The 24950-nt window shown below is 34.1% G+C and overlaps 1 protein-coding gene across 1 annotated transcript in view; it reads right to left on the bottom strand.

The window, feature by feature from the left end:
* The window catches only part of VPS13A (vacuolar protein sorting 13 homolog A), a 337780-nt gene that overhangs the window by 35486 nt on the left and 277344 nt on the right, over positions 1-24950 (bottom strand). The window contains exons 60-63 of the mRNA XM_044678014.1: positions 12353-12466; positions 3445-3590; positions 2024-2105; positions 1351-1464 (exon numbers count right to left, since the gene is read on the bottom strand). Of these exons, the coding sequence (XP_044533949.1) occupies positions 1351-1464; positions 2024-2105; positions 3445-3590; positions 12353-12466 (456 nt within the window). The remainder of the gene's footprint in view (positions 1-1350; positions 1465-2023; positions 2106-3444; positions 3591-12352; positions 12467-24950) is intronic.

Genomic DNA, 24950 nt, shown 5'->3' with positions numbered 1-24950 from the left:
GCAAAATTGGAACACTAATGCTTTGCCGGTGGAGTTGTGAATTGATCCAACCATTCTGGAAGGCAATTTGGAATTATGTCCAAAGGGCTTTAAAAGATTGCACATCCTTTGATCCAGCAATACCACTACTAGGTTTGTACCCCCAGAAGATAATAAAAAATGGTTATATAAAAATATTCATAGCTGCGCTCTTTGTGGTGGTAAAAAATTGGAAAATAGGGCTTGGCTGAACAAATTGTGGTATATAATGGTGATGGAATACTAACTATTATGCACTATAAGAAATGATGAACTGCTTGATTTCTAGATGAACTGGAAAGACCTCCATAAACTGATTTGGAGTGAAATGAGTAGAACAAGGAGAATATGGTACACAGAAACTGAAACTGTGGAATGATCAAATGTAATTGACTTTGCTACTAACAGTAATACAATGATCAAGAACAATCCTAAGGGCCTTATGAGAAGGAATGCTATCTACAAGAGAAAGAAGTGTGGCAGTAGAAATGCAGAAGGAAAACATATGATTCATCACTTGTTTATAGAAGTAGATGATTTGGGATTTTTGTTTTAAAAGATTACTCTATTTCAAAAATGAATATGGAAATAGGTGCCAAGTAATAATACATGTATAATAACCCCACTGGAACTTCTTTGTCAGCTCTAGGAGGGGGGAGTAAGAGGAGAAGGAGATAACATGAATCATGAACCCATGGGAAAATATTTTTAAATAAATTAATTATTTTTTTAAAAGGTTAGAGTACACTTTATAATGAGTGAACTATCTTAATATAATAATTACCATCAAAAAACGAAGATAGCATTTAAAGAGTACTTAAATGTTAATATCCTACAGAAAAAATTTTAAATAAAATTTTTGAAAATAAAAATTAGTAATAAACATTGCAGGATTTGGTTTAGATGTCTTTTACTTTGCATTTTCTAGGTCTTTCCTTTGTTCCATTGAAGAATTAAAAAAATATTTTACAACCTAACACAAATGCTTGAAGCTTTCAAAATTATGATTTAAGTTAAAATTCTGAATATCATTTTTATATAAGATATTCATTAACTTTTAAGCAGTAAAATATTGATTTTTAATTTAAATTTAAATTTAAGCAGCCAATCATTGATGAAAACCCCTGTAGTAGGTTTGTCTCAGAAGTACTGCTGCATCTTCTGATGATGAGTTTCTTACAATAACAATAAATATCATTTATATAGCACTCTAAGGTTAACAAAACACTTTAAAAGCATTATCTACTGTTATCTTCACAACAATCCTAAGTGGCAGGTACTATTAATGTTAATAATTAGCATAATATTACAAAAGAAAGAAGACTAACTCACATGATACGGTTCATAGAAAAATGCTTCTACTCCTTCAGAAAATTCTCGAATTAAGCCAAATGGATTTCCTAAAACTTCAAGCCCAAGAATAAGAACATACATCTGCTTAATGGCCTAAAAGGAAAAAGTAAACATATTAGTTAAAAATACACAGATGGCCCAAGCTTTTTATTCTATTAATATCTTCTATTATTTATCTTTATCCCAAATGTAGTATTTTCCTCTTCTATGTTTAGCTTTTAAGAAGCATTCTCACATTGTGTTGCTGAGTGCTACAAAAGTGTAATGAAGTACAATTATTTCTGAAATAGAAAATAGCAATGTGGGGTATTGCAAGCCAACTTAAAAATCAAAGCACATTTGAAATGTCTACTTACATGGCATTTGCTTTTCTATAAAGTTACTAAAAATGTTTTTCTTCCTTGCTTTTAGAATTGAGTTTCTAAATATAAAGGCAGGTTATTGCATGTGTTTATATATGTGGCCTCTTTGAGGGCAAGGTAAGGCAATATATTCTAGTAGGAATTAGGATATTTTGCCCAACTTTTTTTTTTAATTTGCCTATCTTTTTGTATCCCTAACAAATTAGTACAGAACTTGATATATAGTTGGCACTTACTGCTTTTGCTAGACTGTATATCTTTTCCCCTCAATATTACAATTTCAGACCAACCTGTTTTGAGTAGTGTCTTATAACTTCAGTCTGTAATTGGGGTGTTGTATGGAACTGATAGTTAAGTTCAAAAAATGCTAGCCTGAAATTAAAGAAAAAAAAGATAAAGACCCAAAAGCTATTATTTCAAAAGTCCTATCATTCATTTAATTTTCTTTTCACACTTTTTCTTTGAAATTTAGCTCATATACATGGTTTTCCCATCTTAATCACAAATTATTCTATTTTACTTACACATTCTCTCTCTGGTTCTAGTCTAATCTTTCTTTACTAGAAACTTAATAATTTTTTCTCATGAACTATTTTTTACCTAATACCCACTTTCTGGTCATCTTTTGCATGAACTATTATTACCTCTCCTTAACTTTTCCTAAATGTTATCAAAGATCATACTTGATAGGCCTAAGCCCCTTTCCCCACTTCCCTTATCAGGCCCTCCTTCCTCTGCACCTGCTAGAACTGCAGAACCAAGCAGTTGTTCTGCTTGATAGAACGCTGTAGCTTCTCATGCCTTGACCTGATAAATTCTAGAAAAATTGGTATTTGGAACCTATACCATCTGTACCATGCCAAGAACTAGATAATCATAGGAACTAGCTGCCCCCCGAAACAACTAATGAGATGAATCCCAGATTACCTAATCCTCTATACCCTAACTTTCCCAAACCCATAAAAACCTGTCTTCCTTGCCCAATCGGGACCGTCTGCTAACTTTCTTGGCATTGGGTCTCCCTTTTGCCTTTGCTGTGCCTAATAAATCTTGCCAAATCTACCTACTCTGTTCTCACACTACCTCGTGTCAGACCCCCATCAGTCAGGACTGACAATATTCTCTCCAAAATTTAGTCATTTCCCTTAGTTAAATATTTCAATGACTACTATCACTTCACACATATAATCACAGTTTATACCTTTGACTATACAACCTTCAAAATGCAAAGGTATTTACTTAATTACTTTAATCCAGACATTGTATTTCCTACTTTTGACATTTCATTTGAATGAATGGACTCAGAATTTTCAAAATTTACTCTTCCTCAAATGGCCTTTGTTTCCTTAATCATTAAGCCACACATCTTCCACTTTCATAAACCATGGAAGAGCAAAAAGATCCATTAAAAAAAAACCTTTGAGTAAGCTAGAAAAGTACTAGGCTCATGCTTTACTTCAATTTGCATAGTTCTTATTTCCCCTAATTGTTTCAAGTAATTATCTATACCAAAGTGCATGCATCTATATACATATGGACAGATTGTGCATTTTTAATATAGACATACATGAGTTGGTCATATATCTCTTTGAAATTCGACTACAATCTATTCATTGGGAAAAAAAAGTTCCTTCAGTTACTCAACTGTTCACAAAGACAGAATTTACCAATCATTTTATAGATCACTATATACATCTAGAAATTTACATACTTAAATACTACATCTTGCACATCTGTAAGAGTGGCACCGATACTCTTCAGCAGGAGGTTTATTGAATGGACTGGAATCAGTCCTCCATGTTGTGCTGCATCTTTACCATCATCTCTACCCGAACTCAGTGAAACACTCAAGTGTAACTAAAGAGACAGAAATACATGAATAGAAAAAGGCTTTCCCAAATGCAATTCAATATATATTTTCACATGCCTTCATGGCAAAATATTATTTAAGCATCATTTACAAACAATACAGTTAAGTTATTAAATCCATCTGTTTAATTTGATAAATATTCTATTATTAAGGATTTAAGAATCTAAAAATTAATATTATTCCCTTAAATTTTACAATGGGTGTGCATCCTATTAAATTCAATGGCAATTTGAGAAAAATGAATTTACATGAATAGATATCTGAAGTCATTGTAAAATTCAAAGCACATTTAAAATGTATCCTTTTCTTTTTTTTTTTTAAAGTCAACTCTAATTCTTCTCCAAGATACGAAACTTGTGTGGTGGTGGTTGTTTTATTTTATTTTATTTTATTTTATTTTTATTTTTATTTTATTTTTAATCCCTTACCTTCAGGCTTGGAGTCAATACTGTGTATTGGCTCCAAGGCAGAAGAGTGGTAAGGGTAGGCAATGGAGATCAATTGACTTGCCCAGGGTCACACAGCTGGGAACTGTTTGAGGCCAGATTTGAACCTAGGACCTCCCGTCTCCAGGACTGGCTCTCGATCCACTGAGCTACCCAGCTGCCCCCTGGTTTTCCTTTTCTAAGTAGTTAATGAAAAATGCTTGCTTCATTGGTTTTAGTACTGTTCTTCTAAACAAAAAGATGAGTTAATCTATCCTGTATAAATTTTAACTTTTAACTGGATAAATTTTATTTGTTCAGAGTAAAAAACTGAAAAGTAATGTAATACAACTAGATATGTCTTAGTTTGCTAAAAATGTATTCATATAAGGAAATTAAGTTAACAATTGTATAATTATTTCAGAAAGACTTTTGGATTTTATAGTAATGATAAGTTTAAGCAATGCTTTATTGATAACATATTTTATTAGGTCCTTACAACCCTTTGAAACTACTGCTATTATTATCCAGATTTTATAAATGAGGAAGTGACATTAAGAGAGATCATGTAACTTGCTCAGCTCAGACTCAAGATTTCCTGACTGCAAGTCCAGTGTTCCATGTACCACCTAGCTGCTTAAAGAAAGAATTTTATGAACACAAAGATCTTAAAACTTTGAACTAAAATTTGTAATAGTCACTTCATCTATTATTCTTGAGTTCAGTAATTATATTTAATCTAAAAATTTCCAATGCTAAATATAATCAAATATGATTATATAACTACTTTTACATTTTTCTGAATGCTTAGCTATATGAAAAAAGTGAAAATGTCATATAATTGAGGATTATGTAGCCAATAAGCAAAGCATTCCCATTTATATATAAATTATGCCTCACTGACATATTTCTGCATTCTAAAAAAATTAATTTTGCAATTATAAAAAATGAGTAATGAGATCCTTATGAAATTTTCAGAAAACACAAAGTTGGGAAGCACAGGTCAGATGAATAGCAAAATTACATTCTAAAGAGAAGTTTAGAGGCTAGAATTTTATGCTAATTTTAATAAGATTAATTATGTTTATATAATCCCTGTATTTTGTCTTGGCAAATATATTCCTAATTATTTTATATTGTCTAAGGTGATTTTATTTTATTTTTTAAACTCTTAACTTCCGTCTTAGAGTCAATACCGTGTACTGGCTTCAAGGCAGAAGAGTGGTAAGGGTAGGCAATGGGGGTCAAGTGACTTGCCCAGGGTCACACAGCTGGGAAGTGTCTGAGGTCAGATTTGAGCCTAGGAACTCCCATGTCTAGGCCTCGCTGTCAATCCACTGAGCTAACCAGCTGCCCCACCTAGGGTGATTTTAAATGGAATTTCTCTTTCTAATTCCTGCTGCTGAGTTTTGTTGAAAATATATAGAAATGCTGCTGATTTCTGTGGTTTTATCTTGTACCCTGCAACGTTGCTAAAAACTGATAATTTCCACTAGCTTTTTAGCTGATTTTCTAGAATTCTTTAAGTACACCATCATATTATCTGCAAAGAGTGATAGTTTCCTCACTGCCTACTTTAATCTCTTCATTTTCTTTTTCTTTTCTAATTGCTACTGCTAGCATTTCTAGTACAATATTAAATAATAAAGCTGATAATGGGCATCCTTGTTTCACTTCTGATCTTACTGGGAAGGCTTCTAATTTATCCCTATTACAGATGATGCTTGCTGATGGTTTATATGCTGTTTATTATTTTTAGGAAGGGCCCTTCTATTCCTATGTTTTCAATAGGAATGGGTGTTGTATTCTGTCAAAGGCTTTTTCTGCATCTGTTGAGATGATCATGTGTTTTCTGTTGGTTTGATTATTGATATAGTCAATTATGTGGATGGTTTGCATTCCTGGTATAAATCCCACTTGGTGATATTAAATAATCCTTGTGATAACTTCCTGTAGTCTTTTTGCTAGTATTTTATTTAAGATTTTTGCATCTATGTTCATTAAAGAGGTTGGTCTGAAGTTTTCTTTCTCTGTTTTTGGTCTGCCTGGCTTTGGAATCAATTCAATATTTGTGTCATAAAAAAGAATTTGGTAAGACTCCTTCTTTGCTTATTTTGTCCAAAAAATTGTATAGTATCAGTATTAGTTGTTCTTTAAATGTTTGAAAGAACTTACTTATGAATTTATCTAACCCTGGAGATTTTTTTTAAGAAGTTCCTTGATGACTTATTCAATTTCTTTTTCTGAGATGGGACTATTTAAGTATTTTATTTCCTTTTTTTGTCAATTTAGGCAATTTACATTTTTGTAAATATTCACCCATTTCACTTAGATTATCATATTTATTGCCATATAATTGGGTAAAATAGTTCTTAATAATTTGGCAATTTGGAACTACACACAATGGGCTTTAAAAGACTGACTGCCCTTTGATCCAGCCATACCATTGCTGGGTTTATACTCCACAGAGATAATAAGGAAAAAGACTTATACAAAAATATTTATAGCCACACTCATTGTGTTGGCAAAAAAAATTGGAAAATGAGGGGATGTCCTTTGACTGGAGAATGGCTAAACAAATTGTGGTATCTGTTCGTGATGGACCACTATTGTACTAAAAGGAATAATGAACTGAACAAATTCCATGTGAACAGGAACAATCTCCAGAAATTGATGCAGAGTGAAAGAAGAGAACCTTATACACAGAGAAGAATACACTGTAGTGCAATAAATTGTATTGGCCTTCTCTACTAGCAGCAATACAATGATCCAAAACATTTCTGAGGGACTTATGAGAAAGATTGCTATCCATATCCGGAGATAAAACTGTGGGAGCAGAAACACATTAGGAAAACAACTGATTGACCACATGGGTTGATGGGGATATGATTGGAGATGCAGACTAAACAATCACCATAGTGCAAATATCAATAATATGGTAATAGGTCTTGATCAATGACACATGTAAAACCCAGTGGAATTGTGCGTTGGCTATGGGAGGGGCATGGGAGGAGGGAAGGAAAAGAATATGAATCATGTAACCATGGAAAAATTTTATTAATCAATAAAATAAAAAAATAATTACCTTAATTTCCTCTTCTTCAGATGTGAGATCACCCTTTTCATCTTCAATACTATTAATTTGATAATAGATAACCAGTACTTTATCTATTTTATTTGTTTCTTCAAAGTGCCACCTCTTAGTTTTACTTATTTGTTCAATAGTTTCTTTTCCTTTCAGTTTGATTAATTTCTCCTTTAATTTTTAGGATTTCCAATTTAGTTTTTATCTGGGGATTTTAAATTTGTTCTCTTTCTAATTTTTTAAGTTGCAAGCACAATTCATCGATCTTCTCCCTCTATATTTTGTTAATATAGGCCCTCAGAGATATAAATTTTTCCCTGAGTACTGCTTTGGTTATATTCCATAGGTTTTTATATGATGTCTCCTCATTGTCATTCTCTTTAATGAAGTCTATAATTATTTTCTAGGATTTCTTTTTTGATTGACCAGTTTTGAGGAATTAGATTATTTAGTTTCCAATTAATTTTAAATTTGCCTTTCCATAGACCCTTTTTAAGTATAATTTTATCTTGTTATGATCTGAAAAAACTGTATTTATTATTTCTGCTTTTCTGTATTTGTTTGCAATATTCCTATGCCCTAGTACATGGTCGATCTTTGTATATTTACCATGTCCTGTTGAGAAGAAGGTATATTCCTTTTTATTCCATTTCAGTTTTCTCCAGATATCTATTAACTCTAATTTTTCTACCATTTTATTCACTTCCCTTACTTCTTTCTTATTTGTTTTTCTGTTTGATTTATCTAGTTCTGAAAGGGGAAAGTTAAGATCCCCCACTAATATGATCATACTATATATATCCTCCTTGAGCTCCTTGAATTTTTCCTTTAGAAATCTAGATGTTATGGCATTTGGTATATAAATATTTAGTACTGATATTATTTCATTGTTTATAGTAACCTTTAAGAGAATGTAATTTCCTTCCTTATCTCTTTTAATCAGATCAATTTCTACTTAGCTTTGTCTGATATCATAATTGCTACACCTGCTTTTTAATTTTAGATGATGCATAATAAATCCTGCTCCAGCCTTTTATCTCGAATCTGTGTGTGTGTGTCACCCTGAGTCAAAAGTGTTTCTTGTAAACAACATACAGCAGGATTCTGTTTTTTAATCCACTCTGCTGTCCACTTCTGTTTAATGGGTGAATTCATCCCTTTCATATTCAGCTTTATGATTCCTAGCTCTATATTGCTCTCCATCATATTATTCCCTTTGGATCCTACTGTATTGCTTTTGTTTCTGTTCCTCCTCACCAGTATTTTGTTTTTGTCACCATCCCCACCCATTATTCCTCCTTTCAATTACATCCCTCTTCTCATGTCTCATTCCCCTTCTACTTTTCTGTGGGGTAAGACAGACTTCTATACCACACTGAATATATTTGTTTTACCTTCTCTGAGCTCTTCACAATGAGAGTAAAGTTTATGCATTTCCTGTCATCATCCTTATCCTCTTCTCACTATAATGATTTTCACGCCTCAGCATAAACCTCTCAGCCCTTGATTGATTTTTACATATCATTCATATGTATACATATCATATACATATCATTCCATATCATCACATTTACATATACATCATATCATGATAATCAGCTTACTCCTCCACAGTCTGAGTAAATTTATTTTATCTTCTCTTCTAAGAGTAATTTTTGAGAATTACAGCAATCCTCTTTCCATGTAGACATAAATGTCTTAATGAGTGCATTAAATTTTCTCTTTCACATTTATATTTTTTGGTCTGTCTTGTATCTCCTGTTTGGACATAAATTTTTTTGTTCAGGTCTAGCTAGAATATATTCAGTTTTGCTGGATAGGTGAATCTGGGTAACTCCAAATCTTCTGCCTTCCTGAATATCATATTCCATGTCTTTCAATTCCTTAATGTAGAAGCCACTAGGTCCAATGTGATCCTGATTTTCGCTTGATGGCTCTTGAATTTAGCTATTATATTCCTCAAAGTTGTTATTTGAGGATTTCTTTATCGAGGTACTCTGAATTCTTTCAATTTCAATTTTATTTACTTTTTCGAGGATCTCAGGGCAGTTTTCTTTGATAATTTTTTATAAGATGATATTCAAAGTTTTTTCTGGATCATTTCTTTCAGGTAGTCCAATAATTCTCAAATTGTGTCTCCTGGATCTATTTTCTAGGTTAGTTTTTTTCAATATTTCATGTTTTCTTCTATTTTTTTTTCATTTCTTTGATTCTGCTTTATTATTTCTTGATTTCTTGTGAAATCATTAGTTTCTAGATAGGCAATTCTGATTTTTAAGGCCTCATTTTTCTCTGTCAGTTTTTAGTTCTCCTTTTTGAATTTTTCCTTTTTCCTTGCATCACTTTCATTTCTCTCTCCCACTTTTCCTCCGTCTCTTTTTTGAAGTCCTTTTTGAGTTCTTCCAGAATCTGAGTCCAATCCATATTTTTCTTTTGGACTTTGGGTGTGTTTACTTTGCTTTCACCATCCCTTTCTGTGTCTATGCCTTGCTCTTTGTCTTTATAAAAATTCATTAGAGTTAGGTGCTATTTTTTGTTGTTTGCTCATTTTTCCTATATAATTATAGGTAAGTCTGAGGGGATGATGTCATGTTCTTAGTGCTGAGAGCTCTCTGAGAGCCCCCTTTCCTCTGCTGATTCAACTGGCCCTTGTGATGCTGATAGCTTAAAGACTTGCCTCAGGCTTAGGTATAAGCTTTTGATCTCACTCTGATCTTAATTAGGTCAGGAACTGATCAAATTCTAGCCTTGGGCTTAGTCTCAAATTTTTGGTCTCACAGTATACTTGATCTAAACAGACATACCCTTGATTGTTCAGTCTTGGAGCTCCACCATGAGCTTTAGGCAAAAAAAATCAGTATTTAGTACTTAGTACTTAATACTATTATCCACCCCAAAGTGTGAATTAAGTCCTTGTCCCAAGCCCAGACTAAAATTCCCTGGCCTAGGGTCCTGGATTTTTCCACAGGTTTGAAATTTCAAGTGACATGGGTTGACTTTTACCTCTGTTTGCTCAGGCAGGGTCTCAGGGTCTGGATGTAGGCTCAGGCATAAATTCCCAAATCTCACACTGCAGATGTGGGGTGGGGGGTGTGGCTCATTCTTGGCTTGCTCTTTCCTCCTTGCTACATAGAGTTTCTTGTTGGGTCTGCTCTCTTCTCAAACCAGTGCCCCAGATGTTCTTTATCTACCTTTTGTGTTTTTCTTTTCTTGAAAGTTGTTTCACTTTGTCTCCTTGTTGGTTCTTTCACTTATGTATTTCTTTTGTGGTGATATTTTAATTTTGTTTGGAGAGGATTCTCATGGTGGCAGAGAGCTGCTGAGGATTACTCTGCAAGCTTGGTTCCACTCCTGAAAATTTATATAATAACTCTTTCCAAGTATTGAGGGGGTATGATGTTAAAAAAGATTTTAAAAATTTTAAAAAGATAAAAAAAATTGGAAAACAATATGGGAGAGATTAAGTTTAGATCATCATCTTATACTCTACACTAAGATAAATTCAGAGTGGGTGAATGACTTGAATATAAAGAAGGAAACTATAAGAAAATTAGGTGAATACAGAATAGTATACTTGTCAGATTTTTGGGAAAGGAAGGATTTTAAAAGTAAGCAAGAGTTAGAAAAAATTACAAAATGTAAAATAAGTAATTTCAATTACATTAAAGTAAAAAGGTTTTGTGCAAACAAAAACAATGCAACAAAAATAAGAAGGGAAACAAAAACTGGGAAAAAGTCTTTAAAACAAAAAAAATCTGATAGAGGTCTAATTACTCAAATATATGAGGAGCTAAATCAATTGTACAAAAAATCAAGCCATTCTCCAATTGATAAATGGGAAAGGGACAGGAATAGGCAATTTTCAGATAAAGAAATCAAAACTATCAATAAGCCCATGAGAAAGTGTTCTAAATCTCTAATAATTAGAGAAATGCAAACCAAAACAACTCTGAGGCAGCACCTCACAGGAGACTGGCTAAAATGACAGCAAGGGAGAGTAATGAATGTTGGTGGGGATGTGGCAAAATTGGACATTAATGCACTGCTGGTGGAGTTGTGAATTGATCCAATCATTCTGGATGGCAATTTGGAACTATGCCCAAAGAGTGCTAAAAGACTGCTTGTCCTTTGATTCAGCCATACCATTGCTGGGTTTGTACCCCAAAGAGATTTTAGGGAAAAAGACATGTACAAAAATATTTATATCTGTGCTCTTTGTGGTGGCAAAAAACTGGAAAACGATGGTATGCCCTTCAATTGGGGAATGGCTGAACAAATTTTGGCATATGCTGGTGATGGAATACTATTGTGCTCAAAGGAATAATAAACTGGAGGAACTCCATGTGAACTTGAATGACCTCCAGGAATTGATGCAGAGTGAAAGGAGCAGAACCAGGAGAACATACACAGAGACAGATACACTGTGGTAAAATCAAATGTAATGGACTTCTGTACTAGCAGCAATGCAATGACCCAGGACAATTCTGAGGGATTTATGGAATAGAATGCTACCCACATTCAGAGGAAGAACTAAAGGCGTGGAAACACAGAAGAAAAACAACCACTTGAACACATGGATTGATGCAGACATGATTTGGGATGTAGACTTTTAATGACCACTCTAGAATAATTATTAATAATATGGAAATAGGTCTCGATCGATCGATGACACATGAAGAAACCAGTGGAAATGGGCATTGGTTACAGGGGGTTTGGTACTGTGAGGGTGTGGGAGGAGAGAGAGCAAGAAAATGAATCATGTAACCATAAAAATTTTTTTTCTAAAAAATTAAAAAAAAAGATTTCAATTTGTTTTGTTAGACTTCAGAAAACAGAAGATGGAATGATCATTGGAAGTTGCATAAAGGCAAACCTTGGCATGATTTAAAGAAAATTTTCTGAACACTTAAATCTATCTAAAAGTTGAATCGGCTACATTGAATGGTTTTTCCTTTACTATAATTGTTTATTGAAAGGCTGGATGACCACTTATGTAAAATTATTACAGAAAGAATTCTTGTTCAGGAATATGATGAATTCGATAACCTCTATGGTCACTTTCAGCTCAGAGATCTTGCAATTGATCTCAGCCTTCAATATGTTATTGGAAAAAGTATAATTTTAAATTATTCCACCCACAAAAAAGATCTTTGTCCAATTAAATGTATTTGTACTTAAAAGATGGTTTCTAGTTTGTCATTAAAAACAAGCAGACTTAAGTGTTTGAGTTTCAACATACCTTGATAGGAGAAATATGAAAATATTCATAAAGGCTGACTTGTGATGTATCTGTTAATGAGTCTGTCTGAAATCCTTCTTTAAAATACTCAATATCCTTGTGGAAAAGTTCAACCTATAAAGATAGAAAGGAATTTAAAATATCTCAAAATTCTTGAGTCAAAGATTACAAAAACATTGTTAATTCAAAAAGTGAAAAATATTACGAAACATGTGGCAAATAATTTCCATTTACATATCTGTACAAATATACCCACATATATTCAAGTGTGTATATGATTGCCAAGGAAAAAAATTCTGAAAGAAAATGAGACAAATGATGTATGAGCTCTTAAATCTATAAGTTTTTAATTTTAAAAGATGCTTTCATGTTGAATTGTCTTGTTTTTATTTCCAAAGTAACTCAGTGAATAAGGCAAGGGAAAATATTTTTCATATTTGACAGAAAAGTATACCATATCACAAAGAGACCCTTTTAGAAGGGATTTCATAAGACATATAGTCAATTACCATCAGAGGTACAAGTGAACCTAGATTTATTTTTTCTATGACATTGTTAAACACATTATATGCATTTATGCCTTACCGTTTTATTTTCCTTTGTGTTGTTATTCAATGTTATAATGAATGAAATAATTTCTTTCTTTTAATAATTGTTGACACTTCAAGAAAAACCAACCAAAAATATAAGCAATAAGGCATAATAAAGGCTTCAATAAGATCTAATTATTTGTATTCCTATGTGGAGAAAAGTTATGTGTAATTCTCTGTAATGAACTCTATTCACTTTTATAGTATCCACTCTTATAGTAATTAGAAGAATTATTCACAGGGAGAGGCTGGAGTACTAAATGGTCTAAGATGATAAGGTGTGGGTGGGAAAGAGGGGAGTGAATAGTAGATGGTACCAAGAGAAACTTGAATGAATAAGAAAAATAGGATATTCTATTACATACAAAGAGGGCATGGGAAGGGGAGGGGATGAATACTATTATAAGAAGGAGAGGAAGAGAGCATAAAGAGGTAATATTTAAACCCTACTCTCAGTGGAATTAACCCTGAGAGGGTAGAGTAGCTATATGGATTGAGATATAGAACTCTATCTAACCCTACTGAGAAAGTTAGAAGGGATAAACCAAGGGGAGCAGAGGAGTGGGGAGGTCAAAAAAGGGAGGGGTGGAGAAGGGAGAGGGAATTCATTAGGCCTTAAAAATAAAAAGAGGGGAATAACAAGAGAGGGGGTATAAAGGGAAGTAAATCAAAGGAGGGGACAAAGGTTACTGGTTTAAAACAAATCACTGGTTTAAAAGGAAATAGCCTAAGAAGAAAAGGTAGAACTAAGAGAGGATACCAAAGTGTTGGGTAATTCACAACTGATAATTATAACTCTGAATGTGAATGGGATGATTGATTATACAAAATTAAAAACCTTTGGACAAACAAAAACAATGCAACCAAAATCAGAAGGGAAACATCAAATTGGGAAAAAATCTTTATAACAAAAAACTCTGACAGGGGTCTAATTACTCAAATATACAAGGTGTTAAATCAATTGTATAAAAAAATCAAGCCATTCCCCAATCGATAAATGGGCAAGGGACATGAATAGGCAATTTTCAGATAAAGAAATCAAAACTATCAATAAGCACATGAGAAAGTGCTCTAAATCTCTAATTAGATAAATGCAAATGAAAACAACTCTTAGGTATCACCTCATACCTAGCAGATTGGCTAAAATGATAGAAGGGGAGAGTAATGAATGTTGGAGGGGATGTGGCCAAATTGAGACATTAATGCATTGCTGTGCTGGTGCATTTGTGAACTGATCCAACCATTCTGGATAGCAATTTGGAACTACGCTCAAAGGGCTATAAAAGATTGCCTGCCTTTTGATCCAGCTATACCATTGTTGGGTCTGTACCCCAAAGAGATGAAAGATAAACAGACTTGTACGAAAATATTTATAATCGTGATTTTTGTGGTGGCAAAAAACTGGAAAATGAGGGTATGCCCTTCTATTGGGGAATGGCTTAACAAACTGTGGTATACACTGGTGATGGAATATTATTGAGGTGAAAGGAATAATAAATTGGAGGAATTCCATGTGACCTGGAAAGACCTCCAGGAATTGATGCAGAGTGAAAGGAGCAGAGCTAACATATTAAAAATGACCATCCTACTCAAATTAATTTACTTATTTAGTGCCATAGCTATCAAACTACCAAAAAACTTTTTTACTAAATTAGAAAAAAACTATAACAAAGTTCATTTGGAAGAACAAAAGACCAAGAATATCAAGGGAAATAATGAAAAAAATATGAAGGAAGGTGGCCTATCAATACCAAAACTATCAACAAATACATGAAAAAGTGTTCTAAATCTCTTATAATTAGAGAAATTCAAAACAAAACAACTTTTAGGTACCATCTGACATCTAGCGGAGTAGCTAGGTGTCAGAGACCACAGAGACCAATACACTGTGGTAAAATAGAATGTAATGGACTTCTGTACTAGCAGCAGTGCAATGATCTATAACAATTCTGAAAGACTTATGGAAAAGAACCCTATCCACATTCAGAGGAAGAACTACAGGAAAGGAAACACAGAAGAAAAGCAACTGCTTGAACACATGGGTTGAGGTGGACATGATTGGGGATGTAGACCTGAAACCACCACATGTATGCAACTATCAACAATTTGGAAATAAGTCTTGATCGATGACACATGTTAAAACTATGGGGGAGGGAGAGGTTGGGGGGTGAAGGGGAAAGTAAGAACATTAATCATGTAACCATGATAACTTTTCTAAAAAATAAAAATTATTTAAAAAAAAAGAAAAGGGAGACCTCATCTCTAATTAAGAGGAAATTAAGGCAATCATTAAAAACAACTTTTCCCAATTATATGGCAATACATATAGCAATCTAAGTGATACGGATGAATATTTACAAAAATATAAATTGCCTAGGTTAACAGTAGAAGAAATAGAACACTTAAATAATCCAATATTAGAAAAAGAAATTGAACAAGATATCAAAGAACTCCCTAAGAAAAATCCCCAAGACCAGATGGATTCACAAGTGAATTCTATCAGACTTTCAAAGAACAATAATCCCAATACTATACAAACTTTTTGACATAATAAAAAAGAAGGACTTCTACCAAACTCCTTTCATGATAAAACTATGGTACTGATTCCAAAGCCAGGGAGATCAAAAATCAGAGAAAGAAAACTACAGACCAATCTCCCTAATGAACATAGATACAAAAATCTTAAATATAATACTAGCAAAGAGACTCCAGCAAGTAATTAAGAAGATCATCCACCATGGTCAGGTGGGATTTATACCAGGAATGCAAGGTTGGTTCAATATTAGGAAAACCATCCACATAATTGACCATATCAACAATCTAACAAACAAAAACCACATGATTATCTCAATAGATGGTGAAAAAGCTTTTGACAAAACACAACATCCATTCCTACTGAAAACACTAGAAAGTATAGGAATAGAAGGGCCTTTCCTAAAAATAATAAACAGTATATATCTAAAACCATCAACAAATATCATCTGTAATGGGGATAAATTAGAAGCCTTATCAAAACAATCAGGAATGAAACAAGGATGCCCACTATCGCCTCTATTATTTAACATTGTACTAGAAACACTAGCAGTAGCAATTAGAGAAGAAAAAGAAATCGAAGGTATTGAAATAGGTAGAGAGGAGACCAAGCTATCACCCTTTGCAGATGATATGATGGTCTACTTAAAAAATCCTAGAGAATCAACTAAAAAGTTAGTGGAAATAATCCAGAACTTTAGCAAAGTTGGAGAATACAAAATAATGCACATAAATCATTAGCATTTCTATATATTCCCAATATATCACAGCAGCAAGGGTTAGAGAGATAAATTCCATTTAATATCACCCTAGACAATATAAAATACTTAGGAATCTATGTGCCAAGAAAAACACAGGAATTACATGAACATAACTATGAAACCCTTTCCACACAATTCAAACTAGATCTAAACAATTGGAAAAACATTCATTGGTCATGGGTAGGATGAGCTAACATATTAAAAATGACCATCCTACTCAAATTAATTTACTTATTTAGTGCTATAGCTATCAAACTACCAAAAAACTTTTTTACTAAATTAGAAAAAACTATAACAAAGTTCATTTGGAAGAACAAAAGACCAAGAATATCAAGGGAAATAATGAAAAAAATATGAAGGAAGGTGGCCTATCAGTACCAAAACTATCAACAAATACATGAAAAAGTGTTCTAAATCTCTTATAATTAGAGAAATGCAAAACAAAACAACTTTTAGGTACCATCTGACACCTAGCGGAGTAGCTAACATGACAGCAAAGGAAAGCAGTGAATGTTGGAGGGGATGTGGCAAAATTGGAACATTAATGCACTGCTGGTGGAGTTGTGAATTGATCCAACCATTCTGGATGGCAATTTGGAGCTACACCCAAAGGGCGCTAAAAGAGTGCCTGCCCTTTGATCCAGCCATACCACTGCTGAGTTTATACCCCAAAGAGATCATAAGGAAAAAGACTTGTATAAAAATATTTATAGCTGCACTCTTTGTGGTGGCAAAAACATTGGAAAACGAGGGGTTGCCCTTTGATTGGGGAATGGCTGAACAAAATGTGGTATCTGTTGGTAATGGAATACTATTGTGCTGAAAGGAATAATGAACTGGAGGAATTCCATGTGAACTGGAATGACCTCCAGGAATTAATGCAGAGTGAAAGGAGCAGAACCAGGAGAATAGTGTATACAGAGACTGCTACACTGTGGTATAATCGAACATAATGGACTTCTCTACTAGCAGCAATGCAATGATCCAGAGCAATGCTGAGGGACTTATGAGAAAGAAAGCTATCCACATTCAGAGGAAGAACTGTGGAAGTAGAAACAGAAAAGAAAAACAACTGCTTGAACACATGGGCTGATGGGGATATAGAGGCTAAAAAATAACACTAGTCCAACTATCAATAATATGGAATTAGGTCTTAATCAATGATACATGTAATAACCCAGTGGAATTGTGTGTCCTCTAAGGGAGGCTGGGGGGGTTGGGGGCGAGGGAAAGAAAATGGAACATGTAACTATGGGAAAATATGCAAAATTAAAAATAAAATTTAAAAAATAAAAAATAAATTAAAAAAAAGCTTTTGTACAAACAAAACCAATGCAACCAAAATCAGAAGGGAAGAAACAAACGTGGAAAAAATCTATAACAAAATTCTCTGGCAAACATCTAATTTCACAACTATACAAAGAACTAAGTCAAATTTATAAGAAAACAAATCATTCTCTAACTGACAAATGTTCAAGGGATATGAATAGGCAATTTTCAGCTTAAGAAATCAAAACTATCAATAACCATATGAAAAAAAAGTTCTAAATCCCTCCTGATTAGAGAAATGCAAATCAAAACAACTCTGAGGTACTACACCTCACACACCTAGCAGAGTGGTGAATATAATAGTTAAAGAAAATAATAAATGTTGGAGGGGATATGGCAAAATTGGGACATTAATGCATTGCTGGTGGAGTTGTGAATTGATCCAACCATTCTGGAAGGCAATTTGGAATTATGCCCAAAGGGCTTTGAAAGACTGTATGTATGTCCTTTGATCTTCCAAAACCACTATTAAGTTTGTATCCCCCAAAGAGATTTTTTTAAATGGAAAGGATGTTTGTACAAAAATTTTTATACCTCCACTTTTTTTGTGGTGTATGTCATTTCAAATTATTGTAAGCCCTGGGAGACTACAACTCCCAGGACTCCCTTCTACAACTTCCCCCAACAACTCCCACTTCCTTTGTGGGAGGTGTCGGAGAAAGTATAAAAGAGAAAGTTTGGATCCTTTTCTCTCTACCATGGAGGGTCTGCTTTGGAGCCCAGAGGCTCTGATCCTGAGCTCTCTGTCTTGAGGCCTTTTTCTCTTTCTATCTACCTCCTAGTTTTTCCTAGACCTTCCCTTTCCTAATCTAAACAAAACCTAGCTATTCTAAACCCTAAAGTTGCTCTCTGATCTTTTATTTGAGCTCCGAAGGGCTCTAGTCAATTCCCCCCTCCCCCTGCTTGGGCTTGAGACCGCTACCTTACTTTCCCTTCCTCTAACTTCCTCTCTCCTTTCTCCCATTCCTTCAAACCTCCTACCTTCATCCTTTCACCCCATCATAGTTTATGAGTTTCACACACAATCCCTTTTTTGTTCTTTATACTGAAATGTTTTTGTTGTTGTTGATCATCTTCAGGTTCCTAATAAAGTTGTTGAAACAAATCTCTTCCATACATTCCTTTCTTTTCATTCCAATGGATTATATGTGTCTTTATTCTTTTCCTCTTTTCCATGGTTCACACTATCATTTCTTACCTAGTCTGTAGTCATAAAGGTGCCTAAGTGAGCCTGCTTAGTTTCTTCCTTCTCTACTGTGTTTGCCCTTCTCAAAAACAAGCAGCTACTTCACTAAACTAGGAATTGGCATTCAAGACCATACGCAGTCTGGTGGCATCCTACATTTTAACCTTATTCCTTATCACATTTTTCAATCATACTAAACCAGGGATGGGCAAACTTTTTAAAGAGGGGGCCAAAGGAAAGGAAATGCTCATCTTTCAGTCTTTTTCTAAGGCAATTCTTTTGAAGTTTTATTATATTTTATCCTATTCATTGTAATCGTCAGATTAGGAAACCTGTATTGAATTGATTTGATATGCATTTTGTGCTTTTTGTGCAATTTTTATATTTTCTTAACTGTATTATTACTTTTATAACTCCATTGTTTTACCTCATTTGCACTCACACTGTGGATCATGGCCAAGCTAAGAGGAAATGCATCTAAATTCTTGGGTAAGAACCTTTATATTCTACCCTTCCTTAAATGACATAAATTGCAATATACATTATTCATATTTTTCTCATTGTCACTAATTATAGGATACATATATATATATACATATATGAATATATATTTTGAAGTTTTGGCACATTTTTTTAACATTGCATGTGCAATTTTTGTATTTGAAGCACATCTTATCTAAATTGAAAGAGTTTTTGGTTATTAGATTAGAGTAGGTTTAGTATATCCATTTGTTCTAATTGTAACTGCCTGCCCAAAAAGCCTTAGACTACTGAAGCTGCCCTAGATATTTAACGAATATGGGACTTAGTACATGTCTGATTTGACAAAATGGGATCAACAAAGGAGCACAGATTTCATCAATACAGTGCCAAAGAATCACAGATATCTTTATAGTGCCAAAGCAGCACATACTTATCCTGATTGATGCCAAACAAGCACACAGATCAAATAGAGAAACCAATCCTACGAGGATTGCTGAGACTTCTATGCCAATAAAAATGACTTGAACCTAGTGTGTAATTCGAGGTTGCAATGCTTAACAAAAGTTAAAACGTAGGACTCCTTGAACCACACTGCTTGTGAAAATTTATTTCACAATGTCAAGTACCTAACAATTGGCTGTTCTAGCTCCATATGCTATCCCTGGGAAGAAATGACGAAAGAAGAAAAGAAGAAACAACGTAATATCAGAACAATAAATACAAATCTAGTCCTTTTTTCTAAATGTCTTACTATGGTGGTTGACTGTGGTGCTGGCTGCTAAGTGGGTAAGTGCATGATGTTGGACATGGATTGCTTTAATTGAGCATTATTCAAAGACTTAGTATGACTTTCTTTTTTTTCTTATTTAGAATTTTTTCCACATAAAATTTAGGATTAGATGTTTAGAATTTTCATCCAATAGTTATTTGGCCTTTTTGTGCTAAATTTTCTAATGAATCTGATTGGCAGTCATTCATATGCCTCCTGCCTCAGCCATATATCCGTCTGTGATTTCACTGTTTGTTTCTATCCTCCTCAGGGGGAATGTGTTTTTATTTCATATGAAGAGTTTGTTTTAGGGAAAGAGATTTGCTGCCTTCTGGAATCCAAATGGAGATGCCCATGGAGACTACATGGAGAACGCATGCTGATCCAGAAGCCTAAGAGAGCAACCAAATGAGCAAACATTTTGAACTTTGGGGGGTTTTAAATTCATTTGTCTTGTTAAAATTCATTTCTTTTGTTAAATTCATCTGCTTTGTTTAAATGCATTTGTTTTATGTATCTATATGTTTAATTGTGAAAAAGGGGACTGCCCCCTGAATATTTTTGTAAAAGAAGTACCATTTGATTTCTTTATATTGTAAATTTGTTACCATTATCCCCTTGAATTGATGTATATACACTTTATTGTAAGTGTTAATTTATTTATATTTGTTATGAACCATTGGGGAGACTGGTCTCCCAAAGGATAACAAGGGGGAATGTGTCCTTTGGAATTGTTGTAAGACCTGGGAGACTACAACTCCCAGGACTCCCTTCTACAACTTCCCCCAACAACTCCCACTTCCTTTGTGGGAGGTGTGGGAGAAATATAAAAGAGAAAGTTTGTGGCCTTTTCTCTCTCTCTACCCTGAGGTCTGGCTAGCTCTCTGGACCCTGGAGGCTGAACCCTGCAGAGCTCTCTCTCGGTGCTTTTTTCCATTTGTATCTACCTCCTAGTTTTATCTAGACCTTCCCCTTTCTAATCTAAATAAAACCTAGCTATTCTAAACTCTAAAGTTGCTCAATGATTTTGAGCCCCAAAAGGCTCTGGTCAATTTCCCTCTGCTGGGGCTGGAGACCATTACCTTCCTTTCCCGTCCTCTACCTTCCTCTCTCCTTTCTCCCATTCCTCCAATCCTCCTACCTTCATCCCTTCACCCCCTCACAGGCGGCATAAATTAGGAACAGGAAGGGATTCCCCTAGACTGGGAAATGGCTGAACAAATTGTGGTTCACATATGATGGTGATGGAATACTATTGTACTTCAAGGAATGATGAATCCATGGATTTCTATAAGATTTGGAAAGACTTTCATGTACTGATGTGGAGTGAAATAAGCAGAACCAGGAGTATATTACATACAGTGACTGTTACATTGAGGAATGGTCAAATGTAGACTTTGCTACTAATAGCAATGCAATGATCCAGGACAATTTTGAGGGGCTTATTAGAAAGAATTTTATCTACATCTGGAGAAAGAACTGTGGGAGTAGAAATGCAGAAGAAAACATATGATTTATCACTTGTTGATAGGGATATGTGATTTGGGGTTTTGGTTTTAAAAGATTATTTCTATTACAAAAAAGAATAATACTGAAATAGGATTTGAGTGATAATATTTGTATAACCCAGTGAAATTGCTCATCAACTTTGGGAGGGGGGAGCAAAGAGAGGAGGGAGACAATAAAAATCATATGACCATGGAAAAAGATTTTTAATTAAATTAAATTTAAAAAATTCCCATTTCTTGGCATCAAGTCTTCCTATATGGCTTTCCCCATGCTTGGAATGTTCTCCCTAATCCACTGCCACTATTAAACTCCTCGGTTTCCTTTATGTCCCAGTTAAAATTCTACCTCCTTTGGGAAGCCTTCCTCAGTTCCTCAGGTCCAGTTCTGCCCTCTGTTAATTATTTCCTATTTATTCTGCATATAGCTTGCTTTGTATATGGTTGTTTACATGTTGTATCCCCCCCCCTAATTTTTTAAACCCTTGTCTTCTGTCTTGGAATTGGTAGTAAGTATAGGTTCCAAGTGTGAGAATTTATTTTTTATAAACTGTATTAATTCCTACACATTAGGGAGAATTACTATATATTCTTGTGTCTGGGATCTGGATCAAAGATACCATTTAGTCTGCTGCTTTTTGCATTTTCTTTGTCCTTGGAAATCCCAAAGAATGTCTTCCTTTTTAATAGAATACAATGAATAAATGAAGGAGACAACAGTTATTTTCCTATGGATGTGACTTGTCCACCTGTGGAAATGGAGAGGGGTGACCAGGTTGATTAACCACCTCTTAATTAACTATTATCAATTAAAGATGCCTTGGGATAGTAAAGAGAGAGGCTAAATAATGAGCTCCTAAAAATCTATTTATTAGACTGCTTGAGTCAACTCAGGTTATCCTTGGTCCCTGAGTGAGCCACGGAGACCTATATCATTTTGCTGGTTATGACGCTGGCCTAACTAATAAACCTGATATAATCAATAAAATTATATTCTTAGACCAAAATAAATCTCTTAAGATCATTTTAATCAAAGCATAAGGGTAAAGACTGGAAGGGCTAGGCAACTGTGCAAGGCTAAAAAGAGGTAAGGGCTAGGCAACTGGGGTTAAATGATTTGCTCCAGGTAACACAGCTAAGAATGTCTGTAGATGGATTCAAACCCAGGATCTCCTGTTTCTAGTCCTGGCTCTTTATCAAACTAGCCACCTCTCTGTCACTTCCTCGTTAGATTTTAAGTTTTTTGAGGACAGGAGCTGTCTTTTGCCTCTTTTTGCATCAATAATGTTTAGCACACTGCCTAGTACATAGGAGGTGCTTAATAAATATTTATTGACTTGAACTAAATTCTCTGAGCTACATGACTTCTTCCCCAATCACATTTTTCAGATGAGGTAAAGGAGGCTTAGAGAGGTCATGTTACTTGTCAATCCAGTATCTCTTACAATTTCAGAATATGTGATGTAATATCCAAGTCTTCTAACTCCAATGTGGTACTATTATAAGACCATAAAGATGAAAATTACAGAGAAAAAAATAGAAAATTATCCAGGAGTGTTCTTTTTTGTAGTTTCAATTCCATGAAAAATATCTTTTTGTATGCAAAGTACAGTTTCATAAAGAAATTATAGCAATAAGAAACTATAAGTTACTAGTTGCTGAAGCTTTCTATAGTACTTATTTTGGTGGAAAGGAGGTAGAGAAGCAACTTTCTTTCCTTGAGACACACTGGTGTCCTTAAAATTCTATGATCTCGGGGGAAGCTGGGTAGCTCGGTGGATTGAGAGCCAGGCCTAGAGACAGGAGGTCCTAGGTTCAAATCCGGCCTCACACACTTCCCAGCTGTGTGACCCTGGGCAAGTCACTTGACCCCCATTGCCTACCCTTACCAATCTTCCACCATCAGTCAATACACAGAAGTTAAGGGTTTAAAAAAATTAAAAAAAATTCTATGATCTCCAAAACAGATTTCTTAATTTATATATGTTCAGATTTAGATGCTTTTCCTTTATCTTTTCAGATGCCACTGCTACTTTCTCATTTGTATATGTAGGTTATAGAATTAGTATTAGTATGGTCAGCCATAAGAGCAGAACATATATAGAAATATATTTCTTGTGTTTGTAGTCTTCTTTTCTTTTTTCAGTGAATGCTCCTAGAATGACCTGACCTGTCTTAGCTATATTTCATATTAAAACCCTCCTAGTAATTTTTCAGTTTTTTTATAATTTGTGAGGTGATACTACTCAGTATATTATCTTCTAATATCTATTGTGCATTCCCCTCCCTGCCCCAGTAAAATGTAAGTTCCTTGAGGGCAGGAATTATTTGTTTTTTACTTTGTACCATTCATGACAAAAACAGAATATGAGTGATAAAATGTACACAAAAATATTTGTTGATTCTAAAAACATGTTGCTAGTTTGTACCATAAATTACTGATGATATATTCCCTTGGTTTTGATAATTCTCTTTTCAATAAGGAGATTAAGTATAGGCTGGTTGAGACTTTGTGAGCTTCTTTTTAGCATTTTTGCTTTGATGATTTTTGTATTTATTGTATTTATAAAAAATATAAAAGAGGTCAAGATTATTAATTTGTTCAAATGCCATTCTTAAAAATTTTTACTTTTAAAAAATTCTTTTTTCCATGCTTACATGATTCTTATTGTCTCCTTTCCTTCTTCCCTCCCCCATCCCAGAGTTGACAAGCAACTCAGACATTTCCTAGCTGTGTGACCATGGGAAAGTCACTTAATCTCAATTGCTTAGCCCTTACCATTCTTCTCTCTTAGAACCAATAAACAATATTGCTTCTAAGACAGAGATAAAGGTTTAAAATAAATATATATTAGTATAGTTATCATTTCACATACGTTCCCAATACTACTGCTATTTTCTTGTCATCTTTGCAAATTTCTAGAGTTGCGGGGTGAAACCTCAGAGTTATTTTGATTTGCCTTTCTCTTACTAATGATTTGAAACATTCTTTCATGTGGGTATGAATATATTTATAAAATTTCTCTTGAGAACTGTTTGTTCATATCCTTTGATCACTTACCCTTTGGGGAATGGCAATTAATCTTAAATATTTATTGTCTATATATCTTGAAGTTGAAACACTGATAAAAGAAATATGATATAAAGAACTCTCATTTAATCATTTCCCTTTTTATGCTAGGGGTACATTCATTTTTCTGTGCAGAAGATTTTCAGCTTAATATAAAAAAATTAATCTATTTTTTCTTTTATAATTACCTCTCTCTCTTGTTTTGTTAAGAATACATCTCCTGGAGGTTCCGGGTTAAGATGGTGGCAGAGTAAGAAGCAGCTCTTAACCTCTCCTGACCGAAACACACAAAACTCCTCAAGGGGACATAAAAACAAGTCCAGACGAACGGAGGAACCCCACAACAGGGCACAGCGTGGAAGGTACGTGGAAT

The sequence above is a fragment of the Gracilinanus agilis genome, chromosome 1 (genome assembly GCF_016433145.1).
Source record: "Gracilinanus agilis isolate LMUSP501 chromosome 1, AgileGrace, whole genome shotgun sequence".
Taxonomy (NCBI): domain Eukaryota; kingdom Metazoa; phylum Chordata; class Mammalia; order Didelphimorphia; family Didelphidae; genus Gracilinanus; species Gracilinanus agilis.
The sequence above is the reverse complement of the archived record's forward strand: the minus strand, read 5'-3'. Positions and strand labels throughout refer to the sequence as shown.